This window comes from Neodiprion lecontei, chromosome 5 (genome assembly GCF_021901455.1).
Source record: "Neodiprion lecontei isolate iyNeoLeco1 chromosome 5, iyNeoLeco1.1, whole genome shotgun sequence".
Lineage (NCBI taxonomy): Eukaryota > Metazoa > Arthropoda > Insecta > Hymenoptera > Diprionidae > Neodiprion > Neodiprion lecontei.
In genome coordinates this window covers 31,864,885-31,887,497 of record NC_060264.1, presented here as the reverse complement: position 1 = coordinate 31,887,497, position 22,613 = coordinate 31,864,885, and the positions used below count along the sequence as shown (strand labels likewise).

Sequence of the window (22,613 nt, the reverse complement as noted above, 5' to 3'; positions counted from 1 at the left end):
GTTGAACTACAGGCTACCAAGCAATCCCTTCATCTTTAATTTTCAAAACACTGGATACTGTTTTCATGAAATCAGATAAACCATATTTAAAATGTCATCTTGTCGATATTTTGCATGGGGTTTAGATTGACTATTTAACGTTGTTGGAAAGAGAAGTGAAATTGAACAACTTTTTTCTAGCAGCCCTATGCTTTTTTCATATTTTAATTACATAGCTTATGAACTAACGTCAAATTTTCGGAGCTTATAACGTTATTTGTAACACAATGTAATCGACCTGTAGACAAATACATACTTGATAATTTTTTTATATTCTATTAATACTGTATGTTAATACTTTTCAAATCAATCCGTCTGAATTATTTTCCCAATAAAATTACCCACAAAAAGAAACGAATGACAAGCGGAATCTTTTTGTATCTGCATATCTCGACTTATGACTACTCGCAGCAAGTTACAATTTGAACGTACGTTCAACATGACACAAATAACGAATTATCTTGGGCATGAGAAATATCATTTATTGGATAAAAATTTAACAGTGATTTTCTTTTCTCTCTCTTAAGATTCTTTACAATATGGTTACTACCCGTTCGTTTTATTGTCTATAGGCATATTTAAAGAGACGGAAATCGTCGCAGAAGACGATTAACTGTAGCTGATGATATGGATCCGACATTTCTTCCAATGCCACCTTGCGCTTCTTCCTGTTTCTTTTGGAATTTTTTTGCCAAATTTGTTTTGTAGCACGACTGGAAACTCTCTACTTCTTTCGGACAAAATGACTCCTTGAATTCATTTTCTGCTAAACAGCTAAAAAGTAAGGCCATTTCCTGCAGACACGAAACATCTGTAAAAAAAAAATGATATCATTTTCATAACTGATTATGAAGTGTGTTTTAACTTCGTAAATTTTTGCTATTCAAATTCGTTGTTAAAAGAGATTGCGTACAATAAAGAAAATCGAAACTGTGATTGAAAAGTAAACAATTATATTCAGATGTACGAAAAACATTCTAATATTTATGAAAAATTGCTAACCTGCTGTTTTCTCTCCTTTTCCGGATACCTTGTCTCTCAAATGTATTGGGAGAATCGGTTGAAAAGGTACCTTTAGTGGATTTTGCGGTGTCCGAGCTCCTCTCAGCAGGGATGTGATCTTCATCTCGTCAAACCTGATTTGACACAAGAAATTAAATCTAGTTTATAGTGTGAAAAAAACAATACCGTCTAATGACTAATGTAATTTTGAAAAATTGACATTGAATTAAATTTCGAACGTTTCGCGATAAATGTATTACAAATAAGGTTATGTTATAGTGAAATCAATTCTCTTCGTCGTAGTAAATTTTAATTAAATATTGTCAGATGGAAGAAAATGTGCGGTCAGCTGAATGTCGATCAAACCGTTGATATGTTTTCATGCGAATATCCGAGCGAATACACGAGTTACCTTCAAATTAGATCGAATATAACCTCAAACTCGTTCCGAAATCAAAATTTTCGTCTTTTGCTGGAGTGAAAACCACGAATTACTAGTTTTATAAAATGGCGACAGAGTGCGCTGTATGTACAATTTATGTGTTTTCGATCACAGTTCTTCTTTACTATACGGGGTATATATTTTTATATATATATATATATATATATATATCAGCGGTCGAATAAAATATATACATATATAAAAAGAATAGAATATATAGATATCAGTGTTCTTCACAGCACTGCAGAAAGTAAAAGACCGCGCCCACGTGTTCTTGACTAAAAATTAGCCACGGCATTAGCTTGAGACAAATGACTCGACGTTTACTTGAAATTCATTGATAATTACAGATCTATTCACCTATCGCGTATGGAAAGAATATTTTCAAAGTGATACAAAATCGCTTTCTAATTTCCCGCTCCGTAGAAACTGCGATCGATATCCTTTGAATTCATATAGCAATGCCAAGATAACAATTGACCGAATTTTGAGTGCAAATTTGACGGTCAAAAGGAACGGCGATGCCGGTCAAGGCCCTCAAGGACAAGGATAGAAGTGTCGCGAGGCCAGCCTCCCATACACATTACACCTTCACGTATATGTTAATACGTGCATACGTACCAATCGCCACACTTTCCTGAAGTGATCGCATCTATCTGGGGAAACTGTCGCTTATACACGATACGCAGAGTGACATAAGCACGACCTGAACAGCAACTACAGATTACTTAACTTCGTATAGGTATATAATATTCTCGACTCGTATCAATTCGAGTCAGTCAATCGCGGGCTGCGAGCGAGCGTGTTGGGGTATCGGAAGAGATTATATCGACTTACAACTACAACTGGCTGTCAGTCGAAGGCAGAAAAGTCTCGCCGTGTATTATAGCTGTTGAGTGAAGAAAAGAATAAGCGACGTGAAAGGAAATTGAACAGGCGTAGATCACTGTAAAATGGCGAACTCAACGAGAGGTGAGTGACTGTAATATATTAATTACGAAAATATGAAAAACGTATGTCGTTTTCTTTTTAACATCCGGTTCCGGAATCGTTTGAATTTAAAAGTACAACGTATAATTCAATACAATCGTCACCACGCGTCGTTGGTTGATTTATCATTAGTCAAGAGTGGGGATGGCGTTGTATTTCAATGATTCGCCGCCTTCGTCATAGACGATCTTTCAGTTGTCACATTTTCGGACTGCAATTGGACTCGCTAATTGCTCGAGGAACGATTCCGATTGGCTGAACGATGCAGCGATGGCGGGAAATTGAAGAAAATATGAAAAATAGACTTATAATTTTTAAATATCGAACGACTATCGCGCGACGCGCTTATAACCTTGACAATATAACGGGTCTACCTTATATTCTCGATTCAGCGCGCTATCATTATTATCACTTATGTTTGGAGCTGCGTGACTTGCGAGTTATTCGCCAGTCAGCAACGGAAAATCGAAACAAATTTATTGACGAATAAAGAAGCACCTGATACATGACGCGATGATAAATAGGATTTGATGTCCCTTTAGTTAAAGCTTTTACTTCGCCCTTCCTCCCCCTCATTTTACATTATTTTAGCATTCTGTGTACGCCACGTATTCCAGGGTTTAAAATTTTACGTATCACGAGTCAAATAATAGCTGGTAAACTGTTTCGAACATTTGTACTATCACTAGTGATGAATAATCAGTGTGACTAGTGATTTTCGTGATGATGGAAAAAATTTTCATCCAATCATGATACTATTAGTTTATTAGATTTATGCGTTAGACGTATACGTTAAAATTGGACTCTTATATGCGACACGTAATACTTGTAATCCGATAGCAACGTTTAATTGAGAAAACAAATTCTTTACCAATTAACGATTAGTGTTTTACAAGATTAGAAAACCTGCTCGGTACCACGTTTCGTATCGTACAGATTATGCTAAAGAGCGACAAAAGATCGATACGTAAAGCCACGCCAGTTTGACAAGGACGTCGCTGATTGGTCTAATACAAATTGTAAGGGCCGTCGTGAGTTGCTGATTTCAAATTACTTCTGAGCTCGCAACCGTTTGACAAATCGAGACCCTTAAGCCCCTTATTGTACGGCATCCATATGCTTCGTATAATCGGTACGATGACGTCAGCCATGTAATATGTGTACCTAAATGAACGGATGTTATACATATTGCATAAAAAGCATGGGTTGTCTGCTCGTGTGGATGTGCCTGTGTGGATATGAAAAAAGCCTTCTTTTACCTGTGTAATTAATTAATGATTTTCGTAACGCTCAACTTACGTATCTACGTAGATACGTACTTCACAATTATATTTGCATACACGTATTGCAGCACACCCAAAACGTTACATTCGAACTTCGAACGGCGAAAACCGTTTGAGTGTAATACCCAAATCTTAACGAACCTTGAGAACTCGCGGCAGCATTCGTTTTGTGTCATGGGCTGCAGAACACGAGAGTTATGATTCAATATTCATGCCATACGTATATATATATATATACTTATTTGCAATATACGTCAAACCGGATTTATGCTTCTTTATCTACCTATCGATTTATTTATTAATGTGTGTCTCTTGCAATCGATCGGGCGTCAAGCTTTTAAAATATTTCTGCTTCGGACTGACCATGAATGACACTATAATTCAATAAAAATTAACCAAACAAATTAAATTTGAGCTAATTTCGTGCTTATTATAGTGACGCAAAGAGGAGAAAAGAAATTTATTATTCGTTCTAATGTTGCACGACTTTCGAGACCACACAAACACAGCGTTCCTTTTCTAAAATCTATCAGGGTCGATTCGGGGTTCTTCTGCAAGTCGTGAAATTATTCCAAGCTTATGACTACTTATAAAATAAAATGTAATCTACGTCCCGAAAAATATTTAGACTTTTTCTCAATGATGTTTTTATCCTTTGAATTTGATAATTATTCTATAAATACTAGAGTGTTGTGCGGTTAATCGTTTTTTTCGCTTGATCGTTTGTCCGATTCATTGATTAATGGAAAAAACGATTAAATCGAAATCGTCAATTACTCAAAGGTACCGATCATTAATCGATTCATCGCACATCTGTAATAACTACTATGGAATTTTGGTTTCCTCAATGAATAATTTAGCGAGGCTCAATTTTTTTTTTTTTGGCAATCGTTAATATTTCTGCACGTTATCAAACAAGCGTGTAAAGATTACTTTCTAACATTAGGTGATTATTTTCATTTCAGATTATATTCCGAGTATAAGAAACATGAACGTTTATGAAAACAAACGAAAACAAGAAAAAAAAAACAAAGATATCAAAAATCCGTGATTGTTCTTAAAGAGCAATTTTACTCTATGTTGCAGAAATTTTTTTTCGGATAATTATATGTTGAGTGCATAATTTGGAGCGGATGTAACGCGTTATGGCATGTAATTGGCCAATTTCCGAGTTCGGAGGAACAACAATAACGGCAAAAAGATAAGTTTAAAAATCGCGTGACTGCATCCAGCGCCTCGAAGTCTGTAATCTCTCTCTCTCGTTTTATCGCTGAAAATTGGTTCATCACGGTTCGTCGGTTGGATCGTTCCAGCGTCACCTTTGACACGATGAGAAGTAATCATTCAGTTTTAATGATTCATTAATTCAGTCATCCCAACTCTAAATCCTGTTATATCATAGCCTGGAGTTTTGGAACACAGTTTTTATCACTTTTTTTTTAAACATCTAATTTTTTTACTCTCGTTTATGCAAGAGAGAGAAAGAGAGAGAGAGAGAGAGAGGGAGAGAAAGAGAGAGAGACCGCATCATCCCCTCCTCCTCCTCTCCTCAAGCTCTCTAAATCTCTTTATATAAAAAAAAAAATATATTATCTTCAAAAAAAGTGATTACAAAGTGATACTAAAACTGTGTTCCAAAACTCTTCTATCTTATCTACTTAGTTGATGAAAAAAACCATTTTTTTTACTAAAACTTGTGTAAATCGGGCGATTAGTATAATCGGTTCATGTCATTTTCTCGAATGATTTTTACATCTGGTGGTTGGAAATTCCGGAATGATTTGCGGTTTATCTGTTTATGCAAAACGTTCTGTGCACTTTGAATTAAGCGGTACACGACGAATATTTCTATTTTCTGTAATATATCCTGCATGATCTTTCATCGCGTTTGAAATGCATGCGCAATATCATATCGCCATCGGCTAGAGGTCAAGCTTACGTATCGTAAATGGCAAATTATAATTATAATAGCAAAATGAGTAAATCCGGTAGTTTTTATTAACGTATAAAAGAGAACATAATTGGATTGGCTGAAAAAATCTTCAAGTTCGATTATAACAGATTTTATACAACGCGAGCATGTTCTACGCGTTTTTTCATGCGTGTTTTCCGTACTCAAAGTACCCGTTTCTATGACGGTAGAGTCAGTCTGCGAATGCGCATGCGCGAAGTACTGAAAAGACTACTTTTGTCCTAGGAGTTGAAGTGTTCTTTTCTGTACTTCGCGCATGCGCGGCCGCGAACTAATCTGACGTTACGCGACCCTAACCTCAATTTCGTGCTTCGCGTAAGAACGCGTAACATACACGTGTTATATAAAGAATCGTGTGCAACAAGGAGGCAACGCTCTTTTCGCCTCGCGTATTCGCAATATTCGTCTTAGGCTCACTTGCGACTCGCATTACAAATTTACGTTGAGCTCGAAGAGGCCGAGTTTACCTCCTTGTTACACAATATACTATTTCCCACGCAATTTCTATTCTCTATTTTTTTTTCTCTCTCTCTTAGCTTTGCGTGTTCTGAAAAATGAAATCTGTTATAGTTCTTTGAGCTTACAGGGGTTAGCAGTATAAGATCACGTGTGATTCACGCGATGATGATGACAGTGAACTTGAGGTTAATGTTACGATTATAGATGTCAATGTATTTATTGACCTACACTGCGAAATGTAAATTGTGTATGTAAATTTTTACACAAGTTCGAAATTACGGATTAGGTTCGTCTACAATATACATTAACGTATCATATTATACGTGTGTAATGTAACTCTACGCCTATACTGTACATACGAGTACATCGTGAATCTATATCTTATCACGTGTTTCACGCTTTCGTATACCGTACAGATAATCGGCTGTACATTTTTTATTTCAATTTTTCTAATCATATAAACACACGAGTGCAACACAATCACTCACTAATCGTATACTCGAAAGTTGAATAAACATATGATTAATTAATCGCCGTTATCACAGTCAACTGTAACAATTCGTTTTTTTGTTTTCTTTTTTTTTGTAAATTATTGTTTTATTTTGTCAGGGTAAATTAACGGTGACTTCTGGGTAAAATTAATTTTCGCTTTCGACCGCGGTACTAAATTAATTTATATACATGTACGTGAAAAATTTGATTTTAAGTTATGTCGTTACAGTCATTTAATGTTCAGTTCAAACTTTTTGATAAATTATTTGCAAAACGTAGATTGAAAATTTTCTCTTTACGATAATATGGAAAATTGAAATAATCGTACCTTGATCAATGCAAATCGAACGGATCAGTCCACGCTCATTTTAACAGTCCTGATGATCTTCTGCGATTAGGTAAAATAGAAGGAAATCATCATGTTGAAGATAGTAACGCTGTTGGAACAATTTGTGTTGAGGAAAAAACCATTATTTCGCAACTTTGAAATTTTCTGAAATTTAGTTAACCGTAAGAAAGCAAGAGGTATTCATGTTTTGAAATCTTAGTTCGTTGAGTCATTATAAAATTGAAAAAAAACTAGTAAACGTTTCCCAATCTTTTGTTACGACAACGTTACTAACTTCTCTCTAAATCTCTAATACGTATATTCGAGAAAGTATCGCGTCGTTCAGATCCTTTGTAAGTCAAGCTCGGCTAAGCCCGTACTTGATTTTTTATATATAAATCTATTCCCGCTTTAACGATTTTTGAAAGATAGCTGATACCTTGTAAATCGGTTTAACGAAGCGTTGTAAAATAATTTCATATAGTGGAAATGAGATTCGCTGATGTAGCGAGCAGTTAATTTTTATGATCAAACAATGTAGGCATACGTAGAGAGATATTACGTAATCGCTGAAGACACGAACCGTCTTTCAAATTTCTTATAACTTTGAAATTATGTCACAATTACCACAAATAGGTTCCTCTCACCACTAACAATTAATCATAATATTACGCTCTGTCCTAAGTTTTAATCGAAGTATCGTAAATCTTATCATCGATAACTGCACTGTGCAAAATTTGACGTATCGCAGCTTTGCTTGATGATAAAATTCAAGATTTTAACGATTGGAGAAAGATTGTAACAAGGAATTTCGTTGCAAGAATGGAAAAGGAACAATCACTGAAAACCATCTACTTGAAAAAAAGTCTGCGGAATATATAGCCTCCAATTATAATTATATTTATATACCTTAATCATACGTAAACGGCTTACAATATTCTCGTCCAAAGTTTGCCTTTACATCGTATGTTTTTTTCCATACCATTTGATGCATCATTTACAATTTTGGAATAACAATAATATCGCGAGTTTCCTACTCGTTACAGCAATTCGCAGTTGCGCATGCGCAAATAGAAACGCTAGTTTACGATTACTTGGTAACGACCAATCGCGAGATTGCAGACTGTCGGACAACCCGGTCTTTTGCCGATTTTATAATCCTTCATCTCATTATTGTCTAATGCGGAAGCGTCCGGATGAGTTTGCAAAAATTGGTTTTGATTCGACCGCCGGGCACAATTGGCGCGTACGAATTCAGTCGCCTCGATGCTACCGGCAAACGCGCACGATTTTAAACCTGAGTGTCGTCTGAGCTGATTGTGAGCATCAAGGAAGTTATCTTAAGAATTCAAAAGCAATCACTCGGTTTAATCTTTCTTCTTTTCTATTGCACTTTTCAATTTCGTAACTCTTGTCGGCGCGCGATTTTAAACGTGAATGTTAGAAAAAATCGAGTCAACATTACACCCATATATTTGGCTTTTGTGTTCATTGTTATGTCAAAATTGCAATCCAATAATGATAATTTTTAATTTTTTTTTAATTTTTCTTATTTATCTTTTGAAGTTATGAAATCTCCATCTCTAATGGGTGTCAAATTATTTTTTACTTTTAATAGGATTTTTAGGAATTTTTTCAGTTTTAAGAAAGTGGGGGTTATTTTTTTTCAAGTTTTTAAATCATACTTCAGTGTTGCTGAGTCGAAAAATTCGGAAAAAAATTGTGGTTGCGTTTTTCATTACGTACTTTCATACAAAAATTACAAAGCCAATCTGAGACGACGATGTAGAATCTTGATCGCAATGTCATGGAATGCTCCATATAATACAGGCTTAATGTTGACTTGATTTTTTTAACATCCACGTTTAAAGTCACATACCGAACAGAGTTACGAAATTAAAAAGTGCAGTAGAAAAAAAAAGAATGAGAATTTTGTTTCCCGAGCGGTTGCTTTTCACGTTTTTTTTTTCTTGCTTCACAAACATGAATTTAGGTATTTTTGAGATGGGGTTAAAATATCATAGGGTAAAGACGAGTGATTACAAAAAATTTGAAAATTTGTCTGGAAGCTTTCCAAAGGTCGTAATAACGTAGAAAAAATTGATGGTGAAATTAAAAATTATCGCAGTCAACCGTTTAGTGATTTGGGTGGAATGCCCGATACACGTTGGCTAAATATTTGTTGTGGTTCGAAAATAATTTCTACGCTTGATATGCTTTTTTTCGTTTTCTTTTGGCATCTTGGTTTGTTTCTTTCATTTAATTCTTATTCTTCGATTCAAATAAATTTAAAATCCGATCAGGGGTCAGGATTAAAAAAAAAAGACGATCGATCTTTGTTTAGATTTAAGATCATATTCGGTATACTTTGTTTCAATTAAACGAGGCAAAAGTTAACAATTTATAGATATGTACCTAAATTGTAGAGTTCTGTAAAATTCGAGGTTTGTTTTCTTTCATAGCGTGATTTTCTTTACACCGTACATAATTATAATAGGCACGCGTGTTTTGTTTTACATTGTATGTACATATACTTGAGTTTTGGACGCAGGTTACGTGTGTGGAATTCGTATTTTGAATTTCGAATATCGCGAAATGAGGCGGTCTAATCGTATTCTCGAATAAGTATAATATTTATATGCGTATTGCGTAAGTGACGAATGCAAATTAGAAAACAGACTATCGCTTCCCATGCAATATTCATTGTAGTCAATAAAGCAATTCCTATATCCTATACACACATAACTCAAGTCGTCTTAACACGTCACCGAAAATTTTCTCGATGAATTCTTAATCGTCTATGACTATGATATTTGTTTGTATTCTTAATAATAAATAAACACAGCGACCTATTATTTCATAAAAGTGCTGTCACAAGATTCGGAATCGTACGATTGATTTCTCTTTGTCTAACGATAAGTAAAACTTCATCTATCTATTATTATATCAGCATATTGTCGAATAATAAATATCGATGTTGAATTGATCGTGGATCGAATTTTTCTTTTATAATTCAAACATTCGAATTCCCATCTAAAAAGCGTCGAACAAATTTTCTCTCAGAGTTAATTTTGTCATTGTTACTTTTACAAATCGCAAATCTTGCCAATAATTGCATTGGGACAAAAAAAGAATGATTACTTATTCTGTAAAAAAAAAAAAAAAAAAAAAAAAAAAACCGCCAGTGAAATTACTGATTGCAAACTAAAAACTCTGCAATGCTTGAAGGCAGTTGAAGATTGGATTTATGATTGATGTTTCAAGAGAGTCATTAAGTCTTTATCACAGACTTAATTATTCATTTTATCTATAGACGTTTTATATTGCGGCGGATGTGAATTTTTAACAAACTCTGTGTTCCCTTGATCAAACATTTTATAGTTATGTACTTCTATGTTATTACCGTTGTTATTTTACATGATTAATTTGCGTAAGATTGAAGGTTTAATGGTCTAAAGTAAACAGCTAATGGTCATATTTTGGTATTACTATTGTAATTGTACGCCCTTGAAGTCCTGCTAATAATTTTGCAACAAAAATCGTGATATTGACGAAACTCATTTCCAGCTTATTTAAAATACACAACATTAAATAATTATCCCTTGGCATCTCTTGTAAATATTGTGTACTCAAGTAATTGATTTCCGATAAAACAAACTGTGCCTGATAATGATTTCAGGCTTTGTTATATGGTAGTTCATACTTACCTGATAGAGAAACATTTCGTTTTTTTCTGCTTATTACATAATCGACGATACGTGGAAGCCATTATTTAAAAACAACCATGATTTTCATTTACCTTATACATTATAATTAACAATATAACATTAGATTTTATCTTCTTTTACATGAAAAATTGTAAAGCATAAAAATGTTTTGCAATGCATTTTAAATATCATCCCTATTGTAAGTTGGCTAAGAAACATGAAAGTTTTACTTTTTTATTATAGTGAAGAATGTTACCGAGCAGTTTCAAACCTTGAATAAATGTTCAGGTAAATAATCGTTACTGATTTTCTGTCTTCTGTTGCAGAAACAACGACTGAGCAAAGTCTAGCTTTCATCAGGCAGTCTTTGAAATCCGCTACGATGGATCACCTGGAAGGAACACACTTTGACGGCTCGATACCTCATATTTTTGTAATACTTGGAGCATCTGTGAGTTTACGTAATCTATATTATTATTCTTGAAATACGATAGAAATTATTTAAATTATTGTGAATCATTAAAAATTTAGGGTGACTTGGCGAAGAAGAAGATCTATCCAACTTTGTGGTGGCTGTTCAGGGACAACCTGTTGCCAAAAACGACGACATTCTTTGGGTACTCGCGCAGTAAATTGACAGTGAAAAGCATTAGGGAAAACTGCCACAAGTATATGAATGTCAAGCCTGAGGAAGCTGGAAAGTATGAGGAATTTTGGTCTTTGAATCATTACGTTTCTGGAAAATACGACGTGAGACGAGACTTCGAACTGCTTAATCAGGAACTCGAGAAATTTGAAAAACCTGCCGCTGCTCACAGACTTTTTTATCTGGCTCTGCCTCCCTCTGTTTTCGAAGAATCCACATCACACATCAGGAGTACCTGCATGGCCGGAAAGTGAGCAAAGTGGAATTAACACTAATAATATTTTCATGAGAATTATGTTCAAAAATAAAATGATTTTCATCGTTATTTCCCAGAGGCTGGACAAGGATAATTATAGAAAAACCGTTTGGACGTGACGCTGCCTCGTCTGAGCAACTTTCTAACCACCTTGCGTCGCTCTTCAAGGAGGAACAAATGTACCGGATAGATCACTACCTGGGTAAAGAAATGGTGCAGAATTTGATGACACTGAGGTTTGGGAACAGGATATTCAGCCCAACTTGGAACAGGGACAGCGTAGCTTCGGTTCAGATTTCTTTCAAAGAGCCGTTTGGGACTCAGGGAAGAGGCGGGTACTTCGACGAGTTCGGCATCATAAGAGACGTCATGCAAAATCACCTTCTTCAGATACTATCCCTGGTGGCGATGGAGAAACCCGCTTCTTGCCATCCGGATGACATTAGGTTAGCATGTTTTATTCATCAATTTTGATTACTTTATGAAGTGGAATTTTTCATGATTATTTTTTTCCATTTCACATCATCAGAGACGAGAAAGTCAAGGTATTGCGATGCATAAGTCCCCTCGAATTGGACGACGTTGTGCTCGGTCAGTATGTTGGCAACCCCAACTCCGACGTTCCCGATGCCAGAATGGGATACCTGGACGATCCTACCGTTCCCGCTGGTTCAAACACCCCAACCTATGCCATGGCGGTTGTAAAAATTAACAACGAAAGATGGGACGACGTGCCGTTCATCCTGAGGTGTGGAAAAGGTAGGAACCTCTCGAATTCTTGATAAGCCGTCATCGTACTCTAATTGAAGAAATGAATTTGACCGTCAGAGGTAATAATATCGCCTTCAAGGAGATCGACACTGTGTGATAACTGACAGAATTTTTTATCTCAGCATTGAATGAGCGCAAAGCAGAGGTTCGAATTCAGTACAGAGATGTGCCTGGAGATATATTCGATGGTAAGCCAAAGAGAAATGAATTGGTGATAAGGTTGCAGCCTGGAGAAGCAATTTATATTAAAATGATGACCAAATCTCCGGGCATAACATTTGACATGGAGGAAACTGAGTTGGATTTGACCTACGGCAGTAGATACAAGGTGCATAAACATTTCCCATTACTAATTTCTACTTGGAAACTGGATTGACATGAGAAAAACTTCAACGATATTTATTAATCCTCGCGATTCTGATTTTAGGAGCTCAAGCTGCCCGATGCATACGAAAGACTAATTTTAGACGTATTCTGCGGTTCGCAAATGCACTTTGTAAGGAGTGATGAACTCGCCGAAGCTTGGAGAATTTTCACGCCGTTACTTCATCGGATTGAAAAGGAAAACATCCAGCCGATACCTTACGAGTATGTAGAATGCTTATAGATCACAGAACAAGACGAGGAAAGAAGTTTTCCCAACTTAATCGCCCTGAAACTTGATTTAATATTAACAATGGATAGTTATAATTTAAAAATTTTATGTATTGGTATAAATTTTCTACAATTCTTTAGATACGGATCACGAGGACCCAAGGAAGCTAACGAAAAAGCGAAGGAAAACAATTTCAAGTACTATGGTTCCTATAAGTGGGTGAAACCTGATCATCAGTAATTAAATCGCCAGTTTTATCACAAATCGTAATATTTTATTAGTAAAGGAAATGTTGTCGGCGCGCCGTAAAAATTTTAACAATCAACGAAATTAATATTTATATTCCGTCGTTCCACAATTGACGTTTATACAATTCTAAAATCATTCCTGGAAACTATTTCCTAGCTTGCTCAAAATGGTGTTTTTGTAATCATGTTTACTTAAAATACAACGAATTTTTCATTTCTTTATTTTATGCACATTTCTTCCCGGTATAAACAAATCATTCCATAGATCGTTTTTTTTTCAAGCGTTACATAAGGATCAATTCAACATAAACGAGCCATAAAAAATAAAATTAATCAACATTATAGTTGAAATCATGCATCCTACCACGACAACAAATAATGTACAATATTTTTTATACATATTTAAATATTTCATAATTATTAGGCTATGTTATTGTTAATCATTATTGTAAAAACGAAAAAAAAACTTTCGAAAAGAATGCAATAACTTGATCATCTGTGATGCGCAATAAAATTGTTGAGTAAAGTAGAGAAAAATATTTACGCAACGGAAAAATTAAGCAAAATGATGAATACTGGCAAACTTAATACTCACTAAGTACGTAAGATTATTACAAACTCCAAAGGAACAATCTACGTTACATTCCGTCACCCATAATCTTAACATTTACTCTGAGCACAGAATGTTTATAATAAATAAGGTACACAAATTTCGGTTGTTTCTATTTAACTATCATCGTCTGTGTGAGACTTGTGTGGACCAATTGCAATGAGACGAGACTATTACTATATGTTAAATAAATTAAAATCCTGAAAGTTCAAAGATTGAAAATAAATCTATCGATTTATGTATTATAAATGATAAATATTACCCCCTTGCGATCTAACAGCAGATACTTAGTTATAAGTACGTGAGAAATATTAATTTTATCGTCTGCCAAATGTTGTACGCGTAATACGGCACAAGAAAAAAATACCATAAATTTACTGTAAGTTTGCTTTATTTTATTCAATTAATATGTTTCCACGATTTATTGTAAAATTTATCAAGTTACAAATATATAGGTATAATATACATGCACGTCCCGTGTGCACGCCTACTCGCAGATGACGAATAATTCGAATTCATTATACGGAATACGGAGTTTAGTTCATTTTACTTATTGTGTACATAAATTAAATACTTGTACAGGAAAAAAAAAAAGAAAATTTCAGGTGTAAATTATGTCAAACACTATCATTTAGTCAAAAAGAAAACTGCCCAATGAATTTGATGCGTTTAGATATATGTAATTATGCACTACTGAAAAATATGAAAGATCGATAGACGAATTTCTGGTTTTAACACCGGAGCAGTGGTAAATTGGATAATTAAAAGATAAAGCTAATACAGAAGAAACAAATAATAACAATATTACTTTTTTTTTGCAATCAACATTAACGTGTCGGTAACTACGACTTTCAAGATACTTTTAGAAAACCAGAAAATAATTTTGTCGTGAAATTTTGTCATCTGAGTACATTTAAAAGCTGAGAAAGGAGGAACAATAAACATGAATCGTTAGGAGACGGTCGCGATAGTTGAATCAGTTGATATGATTATAAAGATTAATAATAATAATAACAATTCAGAAAAACTGGAATAACAGAAAATCACAAAGTCGGTTATGATACAGGGTCGGTCGGATTATAAGTTTCGGGTCGACTGTTGAACTTAAATATACATTATACATACATGGATGTAAATAATACTAGGTATTGATTATTATGTAATATTTACAACTGAAAAACAAGACTTGTTACAGGGATTCTTTGACCCCAGACTAGCCATACACAGGATTACGTGAATTTCAATGACGACCTATGACCTACGATTTATTTGCACGAATGCCAAGATTTATATCAATAAGTAATTGTTTTTAATGAATATAATTTAATTGATAATTTAATTCTTACACCTCATAGTTTGAGGACTGTAACAATTCGTCCCAATTAATGCTGGCTTGGAAAACCTCTTGCTGTAACCACAACTCGTAGTGTTGTTTGAATTCTTCTGTGAGTTCAACATCCGAACCTAAAACCGACGTGACAAACGTATCCATCGGTTCCATCTCCTTGTCTCTAACGTTGTTTGTGTAACGACGGTTATTGAAGCGATCTACACAAGCGCGCAACGCGCACTCTTCCTCCTGGAAATCCCACGGTCTTGCCTCAAGATCTAAAAAACATTAATCGAGTAATGAAAAAACGGTGTTTCGTCCATCGATACTCGGTAAATCCGTGGTTGAAAATTCTATACCATTCCCATAAGCCCAATCGTCGTTCAGGCGATGTCTGACTTTGCCGTAAATCGCACTGATCGTTTTCATATTCGATTTTCGCCATTGCCTGCCTAGGTATTTAGTCTGCATTTTTAAAAGCTTCAAAACGTACAGCTGCATCATTCCGTGTCTCACTTTCAAAGTGCGCTTCAATATTGGCGCGGATTTAAACACCACGAGCATCTAAGGCAGAATTATAACGTAAAATGTGTGAAATTTCGCTATATATTGAAATGAAAAGTACAAGACTAAACGAGGCTGATCGACTGTGTTCTCATTATCGAGATTTGCTAAAAGAACGAACTTATAAAATCGCACCATTATTCTGCTATGCTTCCATTTAGTAAGTTTGTTTAGAATTCTCAAGAGATTTATACAGGAAAATATGTTGCGCCAGCAGTAAGGCTTTCCATCCCCAATTTCAAGTGTTTCTGCAGTAAGTTCGGGCTGATCTCCAATTACGCAGGAGGGGAAATCTAAGATTGGGATACTAAAAAGTGAAAGAAAAACGTGAAAAGTTGATTGCATAATTGATGATGAGTAACGCAAAGAAATATTCTCAACAGGGCTCTTATATTAATTGAACGAATGTTTCAGGTGGTGACTTTACAACGAGGAAAAAATATAACTCACAAGTTTTCCGCTTCGATGTAAGTCATCACGTTCTGATTCAAAAATTTCAAAACCAAAGGTATACAGTTTGCGAATACCAGATGCTGGGACATAAATTCGAACTGATAAACATGGTTCAGCTTAAAGTGTTTCAACAGCAATAGCAATATCGCTGATACGGCCTTAACGATTATTTCTTTGTGACGACTGACGTCAATTCCCAGCTTCATTGATTGCAGTACAGTTATTCTGTAGGAACAAAGATGATTTTGAGTATTAGAAGCGTGTTTGAGATTCTATTTTTATCCAACTTACAACACTTGATACGGCACTTAAAAAAAAAAATTATTTTTTTTCAATTCATAATCTTACGGCATTTCTTCCGGCAGAACGTCAGCCACAATGTTAATTGTGTCGGTTTTGGCTTTGCTCGTCGGTGCAGCTGCTAGCAGTATCTTTAAGAGCGCGATTTTATACTGCGGAAGATTAGCCAGAATTGCTTGGTATAAGATTTCAGTCGGTGTCTGACGCGGCATCGGCTCAGGTGTACTCATCGGATTTCTAGCCATTTCTTCTTCCTTTTGAATCTGTATTTCAGCCAGGGACGTGTACATGTGCTAAACACGAGAAAACAATCGAAATTACCTGCTAGCGTCCACAATAGAAATACGAATTTTGGAAATGTGAGCAATCAAGTTTATTACTATGTTTGAAAATATTGAAAAACATTGGTAAAAAATATTTGTTGCATGTCAGCAGACAATTTTGATAGTAACATACTTCTATTGTCAAATAATTTCTAAATACTTCTACATCACATAACAGCACAACATATATCGACATACATTCGAATTATATAATCTGACAATTCAGTTATATTCTGTAAGAAATTGTACGTAATGTTACAAGGGGTGAAATCACCCGTTTTGCCCCCCTTTCTGATCTAGTAATCGTCATAGATAAAAGACATATAAGAGCTCTTATACATTGTATATTCCAATGAAGTGAAATTTAAGCAACTGTCAATATTTGTAGTCTTGAAATCAAACCTATCAAATGAGATCTGTAAGTACATAAAATTACATAGTATATTTTACACATTTAACTAAACAAATGATTTTAAGGAAAAAAATACTCTTATTCTATCTAAAGTGTAGTAGGGCACAAAATGATTTTAATTAATTTATTAACGAACCTTTTTTAGAATGTTTACGCCTTCGTGAATGGGCTGTGGTAGGCCAGCCAAGCTTTCACGATCTCCTTGCAATTTATAACCGACGAATTTCATTCTAGAAACAGCAAGAAATGTGTCTACATCCTTTTGTCTTACTTTAGGAATCCATGGAAGTCCCACTATTTTGTCAAATGAAGTGAAATCAATGAAACAATTAGAGTCAGTAATTTTACATCTAACTTAATTTTTATTTCTGTCGATTTATTCTACCTTTTGCTTTTGTAGATTCTGGAGTACTCGATCTTGACTCAGTCTGATTATGTTGGGGAGTTGAGAACTGGAATTGATCCTCAAACCCTTGCTGCTCTTCGTACTCGTTCATTTCTCTGTCACCTTCGTTACCCGTGAGTCCTGAATTTCCCCTGGCGCCGTCCAAGTCTATCACCAGTTCTGGCTCGTCCAATGAACTCTGTTTCATCAGCATCTGTAAGAGTAGGTAGTTGATAAATATTCACTATATTGAGAAGTGTTGAAAGCCGAATATGGCAAGCCCAGAATATACAAGCAAATTCTTATCTTGGCTAGGCTGAAGAGAGGAAGGTATGGTGGACGCTCTCAGGAACACAAAATGATAGTACTACATTACGAAGTTTTATTATAACGAAAACACAACAATCAGTGAACTATTTGTACAGTTTCACCACTTGAACATCTATTTCACTAAAAAACAATTATATCTAATCAGCCGTCTGGGTTTTATAAAATAGTGAATAGCTGTAAGTCCGGTTGTGGGTGATGCTTAGTCAGTACAGAATGGTTTCGAATACCGCGCGTTGTTCTCATCGAGGTAATAGGTCATGCATAGATATGCATCACTGCACTATACCTCTCGCTCTGTGCTGTGATTGGCTCGTGAAGCGCGCTTAGCCAATCACAGCGCAGAACAAGAGAGACAGTGTTCAGAGATTGCCTTTACCCAGCAGCGCTTACGAGCAAAGCATTATGATTGTGTCGCACGTATATGACTAGTGTAAGGATTTGTTTTCTAATGTAACATCTTTGAAAACGGATACGTCTTATATTCGGGAACATCTTATTTTCGGGTAAATACGTTCAAAATTCGATATCTGATAAACTAAAATAGGTCGAAGTGGAATAATTCTTTTCTGGAATCATTTCCTTTGCTTTTACTGTTACAAAAACTGACAATTTTCCTAAAAATTTGTCTAAAAATATCTGTACAACCCTGTGATCAATTTTTTTTTTCTAAACTACCAAGGACTTGTTACATGCTACAGTTTGTTGTTATTTAAACTACGGATATGGAAGTTTCTGAAAAAAAAAACCGCTATGAACTATTTTTTCGAAAGTCTTGCGTATTATTCTGAAAATATTTAGTTACAATCAACTCTGAAATCGTGAAGTTTGGACAAGAATTGAGATTTATACCTCATCAATGGTGTTAACAGTTGTTCAGAAAAGAATTCGCAACCAAGAACGGATCAATTGTCAGCACACAGAAATAAAAAAATAAAAATTGTATTTATTAATATGTTCACAGCATACATCAGTGGTTTTGCGAAAAATTGCCATGGGACATGATGAAGAATGTTTGGTCTACTTTGACCTTAAGACTGCTGGTTTGGGAAGGTCGTGCGACATTTTGCAAATTGCGATGAAGTGTAGTAATGCTGTATTCAACGAATACATTAATTCCACTCAAAAAGTGACCTGGATGGCAACTCAATTAACTGGTCTTAGTAATGTGGATGGAAAACTACTGCTGAATGGAAAAAGGGTGCGATCATATCCTTTATCCAGAGTGATTATAAATATGCTTATGTATCTTCAAAACTTCGGAAGGCCTTGTGTTTTGGTTGCGCACAACTGTTTTAAATTCGACGCACCTCGCTTGTTTCGGGCTATGAGAAATGCAGGCGTTCTGAAGAAAGCTGATGAAATTATCGACGGTTTTGCGGACACGCTACCGCTTTTCAAAAGAGAATTTCCAGGCAAAAGTATCAAGTTACATGACATGGCAGACAGAAAATTAGTTGGGAGACCTGGAGGACCTGATAATGCACTTGATGATGTTTATCTATTAGAAGAGCTAACCAGATGCTATTTATCTGAAGAAGAAATTTTAACCAGCTGGAAAAGTTTTTCAGCAGCTTTAGAAAGATTCTGGGACAATGAGACAGTTGCAGGAATGTTAAAAACGCTTCGACCATTGAACGGTTTCGTATCACAGAACGTAATGAGACAGTTGTCACATGCAGGAATATCTTACGATTTACTCGTAAGCACCTATAGACATGATGGGAAACATGCGACAATATCATTGATAGAAGAAAGGGTGAATGGCAAGCCGACAGTTATAAAACAGCAAAAAGATGTAAACCAAATTATTGAATATTTGCAGATGGTAAATTAAAGTTTCCGATGCATAATCCATACAGACTCCGTATATTATTTAGCCTATATGGTTTATCAAAGTTTCTGTTATTTCTACATTTTATATAAGATTATGAATTGCTTTTTTGTTCCAATTAATACGAAGATTATTGTATTCGTATAAACAACTTGTTGAGAATATCAAATATATAGATTGACTAAAATCATACGAAGCCTTTCGATTGCTTATTATAAGTTTTCACTTCGAACATTATGTGTTCTTTAAGGATTAAGTAAAACAGGTAGCTTATACAGGAATATCAACAACGCACGTTTGCAAGACCTAGTTCGCTCAATGATCACATTGCATCTGATTTATACGCTCAAAGTCCACATGACCAAAAGACCAAACGGATCTGCTTATCAGCTCAAGAAGAAGGAATATACAGCACATAACCGAAGAATAATCAAAGGTAAGTAGAATGAAAAAACTTACTCTACGGAAAGATCGACCGCTTCTTTTCTGATTCTGTGTTTCAAGCAGATCAGCGGCGCTAGCAGGTGGCGAACAAGATCTCATTCCCTTGGCGATTTCTATCGTGTCTTCCTCCTGAATATCCAATCCAGCTTCCGCTCTGTAATTGGCTTTCAATTCCCTTAAAGTTTCAATGCCACCAAGCGACACTAGGATAACTTTCCAGAGAAGCAGAAGGACCTTTTTCATGGGGAAATGTGACGCCGAACCGCTACAAAACCGTGTTGCCATTCCGAGAAGTTTCACCGCCAGTAATTCTTCTCCGTATGGATTTACTATATACAGAATGAAAATAAAAACACTTTTGTAGCACTTATAGCAGTCTAAGAAAGGTTTATGCAATCAGAGTATGGTGTATTTTTAATTATGATGGACAATAAGAACTGTAAGAAAAGATTGTCAAAACAAAAGACAGAAGAAATATTAGAGGAAGGAACAGATTGTTGGTTTGAAAATTGAGTAGAGAAATTCAAGAATTTGACGTACTGAGTTCTTCCTTAAAAGCTTCAACATTTTTTTTGTAAGGACTCTTCTCTATATCAAGAGCCTCGACCCTCATCACTTCGGTAATGATGTAGAGAACAGATAGAATCACTCTGAGGTCAACCGAATCCGCCAAACTCACAGCCAACTTCCGTGAAGCTGACGTAGCCGCTGCACTGTTTCTAGAAATGAAAAGGCAAGCATAATAATATTGGTAATAGCCTGAGCCTTCCTGGATCCCATTGTAATTATAAAATTTACCACCAGGTACAAAAACGACGCACAGAGGAAAGACTATGAGTTTAAAAAAGCTAGCAAACTGACTCAATCTCGATGTTGAGCAATTCCACAAATGCTGGAAAGACTCCAGCCTCGTACAGCAGCATGACATTCGTCCTCGTCCAGTCCTGTTGTTCCTTGTCTGACTGTACTTCTGCCCAGGATCCTTGAGCCAGGTAGAGAATTGCACAGGCAGCTTTCATTCTGATCTGCTTATTCGACACTTCAAGCTGGTCCAGCAGCTTGTAAATTATAGATCTCTGCTGTGAGGTTGGATGTGTTTGCCACCAAGGTTGCAGTTTGTACTGTTCCATCTGCTCTTCAAATGCCTGAAGCAATGGTTGCAAAAAATATTCAAAATAATAACCAACATTTGCATTGATTCAAAAATTGAGATGTGTATTTTGCATATATATCTACTTTAAAAAAGAGCCATGATTTGATTTATAGTTTCATCCATCATTTCATAATCTAAATCTAATTCAATATTTATACGTTCAAAGTGAAGATATATTACTTTAAGATTATACATGAGCTCATGTTTTTCTGTATAACTATACAGCTCTGCAATTTCATTGGCATGGGTGTCAGCATCGTCATAGACGAAATCCAAGTCAGGAGTTTCGTAGTCATCCTGAAAGAATAAGTATAAAGATGAAGACTTTGCGCTGATAACTTGAGCAGTGAGATCTGGTCATAATAAAGCTTGGAGGATCCGGGCTAATTGCTGTTAAATATCATGTCACTTTTAAATGGTCACAACATGTACCAAAAAAGGTTTAGAAATGTCTGAAAACTATTTCAAACTTATGAGAAATTGTTCGATATCAATTTAGAAGTTTGTCATAGACATATGATCCGAAGAGAGATATTTCGGACTTCCCTTATAACATAATCGGTGCATTTTAAGCTACCATGTGTGTGGATTGCATGGATTTTGTCACAATATCAATAAAACGGGATTACAGTCTAATTGAAATGAAATGGAAAATCGTACTGAAATTTAGGGATTCATGAATCAATTTTTTGCTAACTAGTTGACTGACAATCAGCGGTCGCGTATCACTGAAATTCTATTGCGGCCGACTACCTTTGGCATAAATACAATGAATACAAGGTTAGGTTTAGGTTGCACGAGAAGTGATAGTGAAATTTTCTGAGAAACAAACCGCTATTTTCCAACGAATTAATTAATAAGTAGAACACTTACTTCGGAATAATCTTTGTTCGGTTGGTGCTTAAGTTCACGATATTTTCGAGGCGTTATTACGGGGCCCTTTTCGTTAAAATTCGTGTCGAACGTAAATGACGCCATAGTCTATCTTCCTAAACAGCTGTACGTTGTCGTTTCTACTTTTTATTGTTTTTAAAACATACAACATGTCACATAAATGTTTAGAAAACCGATGGCGCGGTGATCAAAAATCTTCTATCTTGGGTCACAATTCACAATCTTTTTCTTCACTTAACGCTTTCCCTGCGTTAATACCATAGACTTGAGACGGTTAATATCACTATTTATTGTTCCTTGTTTATTCCTTCTACAGGATTGTTCGCTTTTCGTTCCAACATCTATTGTTAACTT

The 22,613-nt window shown here is 35.4% G+C and overlaps 4 protein-coding genes across 7 annotated transcripts; 2 read left to right on the top strand and 2 right to left on the bottom strand.

Moving 5' to 3' along the window:
* Positions 1–495: 495 nt before the first annotated feature.
* LOC107217610 (coiled-coil-helix-coiled-coil-helix domain-containing protein 1) lies at positions 496–2,455 on the bottom strand. Of its 3 annotated transcripts, none has more exons than XM_046741574.1 (3): positions 2,321–2,455; positions 1,042–1,175; positions 496–850 (listed from the first exon to the last, which is right to left on the bottom strand). In XM_046741574.1, the coding sequence occupies exons 2-3, from the start codon at positions 1,163–1,165 to the stop codon at positions 618–620; spliced, it is 357 nt and encodes a 118-aa protein (XP_046597530.1). In that variant the 5' UTR covers positions 1,166–1,175; positions 2,321–2,455; the 3' UTR covers positions 496–617. The 3 variants fall into 3 exon arrangements, with proteins under 3 accessions (XP_046597530.1, XP_015510688.1, XP_015510687.1); XM_015655202.2 differs by lacking the exon at positions 2,321–2,455 and adding an exon at positions 2,105–2,238; XM_015655201.2 differs by lacking the exon at positions 2,321–2,455 and adding an exon at positions 1,454–1,606.
* On the top strand, positions 2,317–14,422 carry LOC107217609 (glucose-6-phosphate 1-dehydrogenase). Of its 2 annotated transcripts, none has more exons than XM_015655200.2 (8): positions 2,317–2,455; positions 11,041–11,165; positions 11,246–11,610; positions 11,694–12,062; positions 12,146–12,375; positions 12,510–12,715; positions 12,815–12,975; positions 13,123–14,422. In XM_015655200.2, exons 1-8 carry the CDS (start codon positions 2,437–2,439, stop codon positions 13,220–13,222), a joined length of 1,575 nt encoding a protein of 524 aa, XP_015510686.1. In that variant the 5' UTR covers positions 2,317–2,436; the 3' UTR covers positions 13,223–14,422. The 2 variants fall into 2 exon arrangements, with proteins under 2 accessions (XP_015510686.1, XP_046597526.1); XM_046741570.1 differs by lacking the exon at positions 2,317–2,455 and adding an exon at positions 8,174–8,326.
* Positions 13,313–22,596, bottom strand: LOC107217608 (striatin-interacting protein 1). The gene is made up of 12 exons (XM_015655199.2): positions 22,239–22,596; positions 21,546–21,662; positions 21,074–21,357; positions 20,753–20,931; positions 20,228–20,541; positions 17,608–17,821; positions 17,359–17,516; positions 16,536–16,780; positions 16,185–16,412; positions 15,870–16,041; positions 15,530–15,734; positions 13,313–15,448 (listed from the first exon to the last, which is right to left on the bottom strand). Exons 1-12 carry the CDS (start codon positions 22,341–22,343, stop codon positions 15,183–15,185), a joined length of 2,487 nt encoding a protein of 828 aa, XP_015510685.1. The 5' UTR covers positions 22,344–22,596; the 3' UTR covers positions 13,313–15,182.
* On the top strand, positions 18,361–19,795 carry LOC124294738. Its single transcript, XM_046741573.1, has 2 exons — positions 18,361–18,440; positions 18,899–19,795. Exon 2 carries the CDS (start codon positions 18,929–18,931, stop codon positions 19,769–19,771), a length of 843 nt encoding a protein of 280 aa, XP_046597529.1. The 5' UTR covers positions 18,361–18,440; positions 18,899–18,928; the 3' UTR covers positions 19,772–19,795.
* Positions 22,597–22,613: the final 17 nt, after the last annotated feature.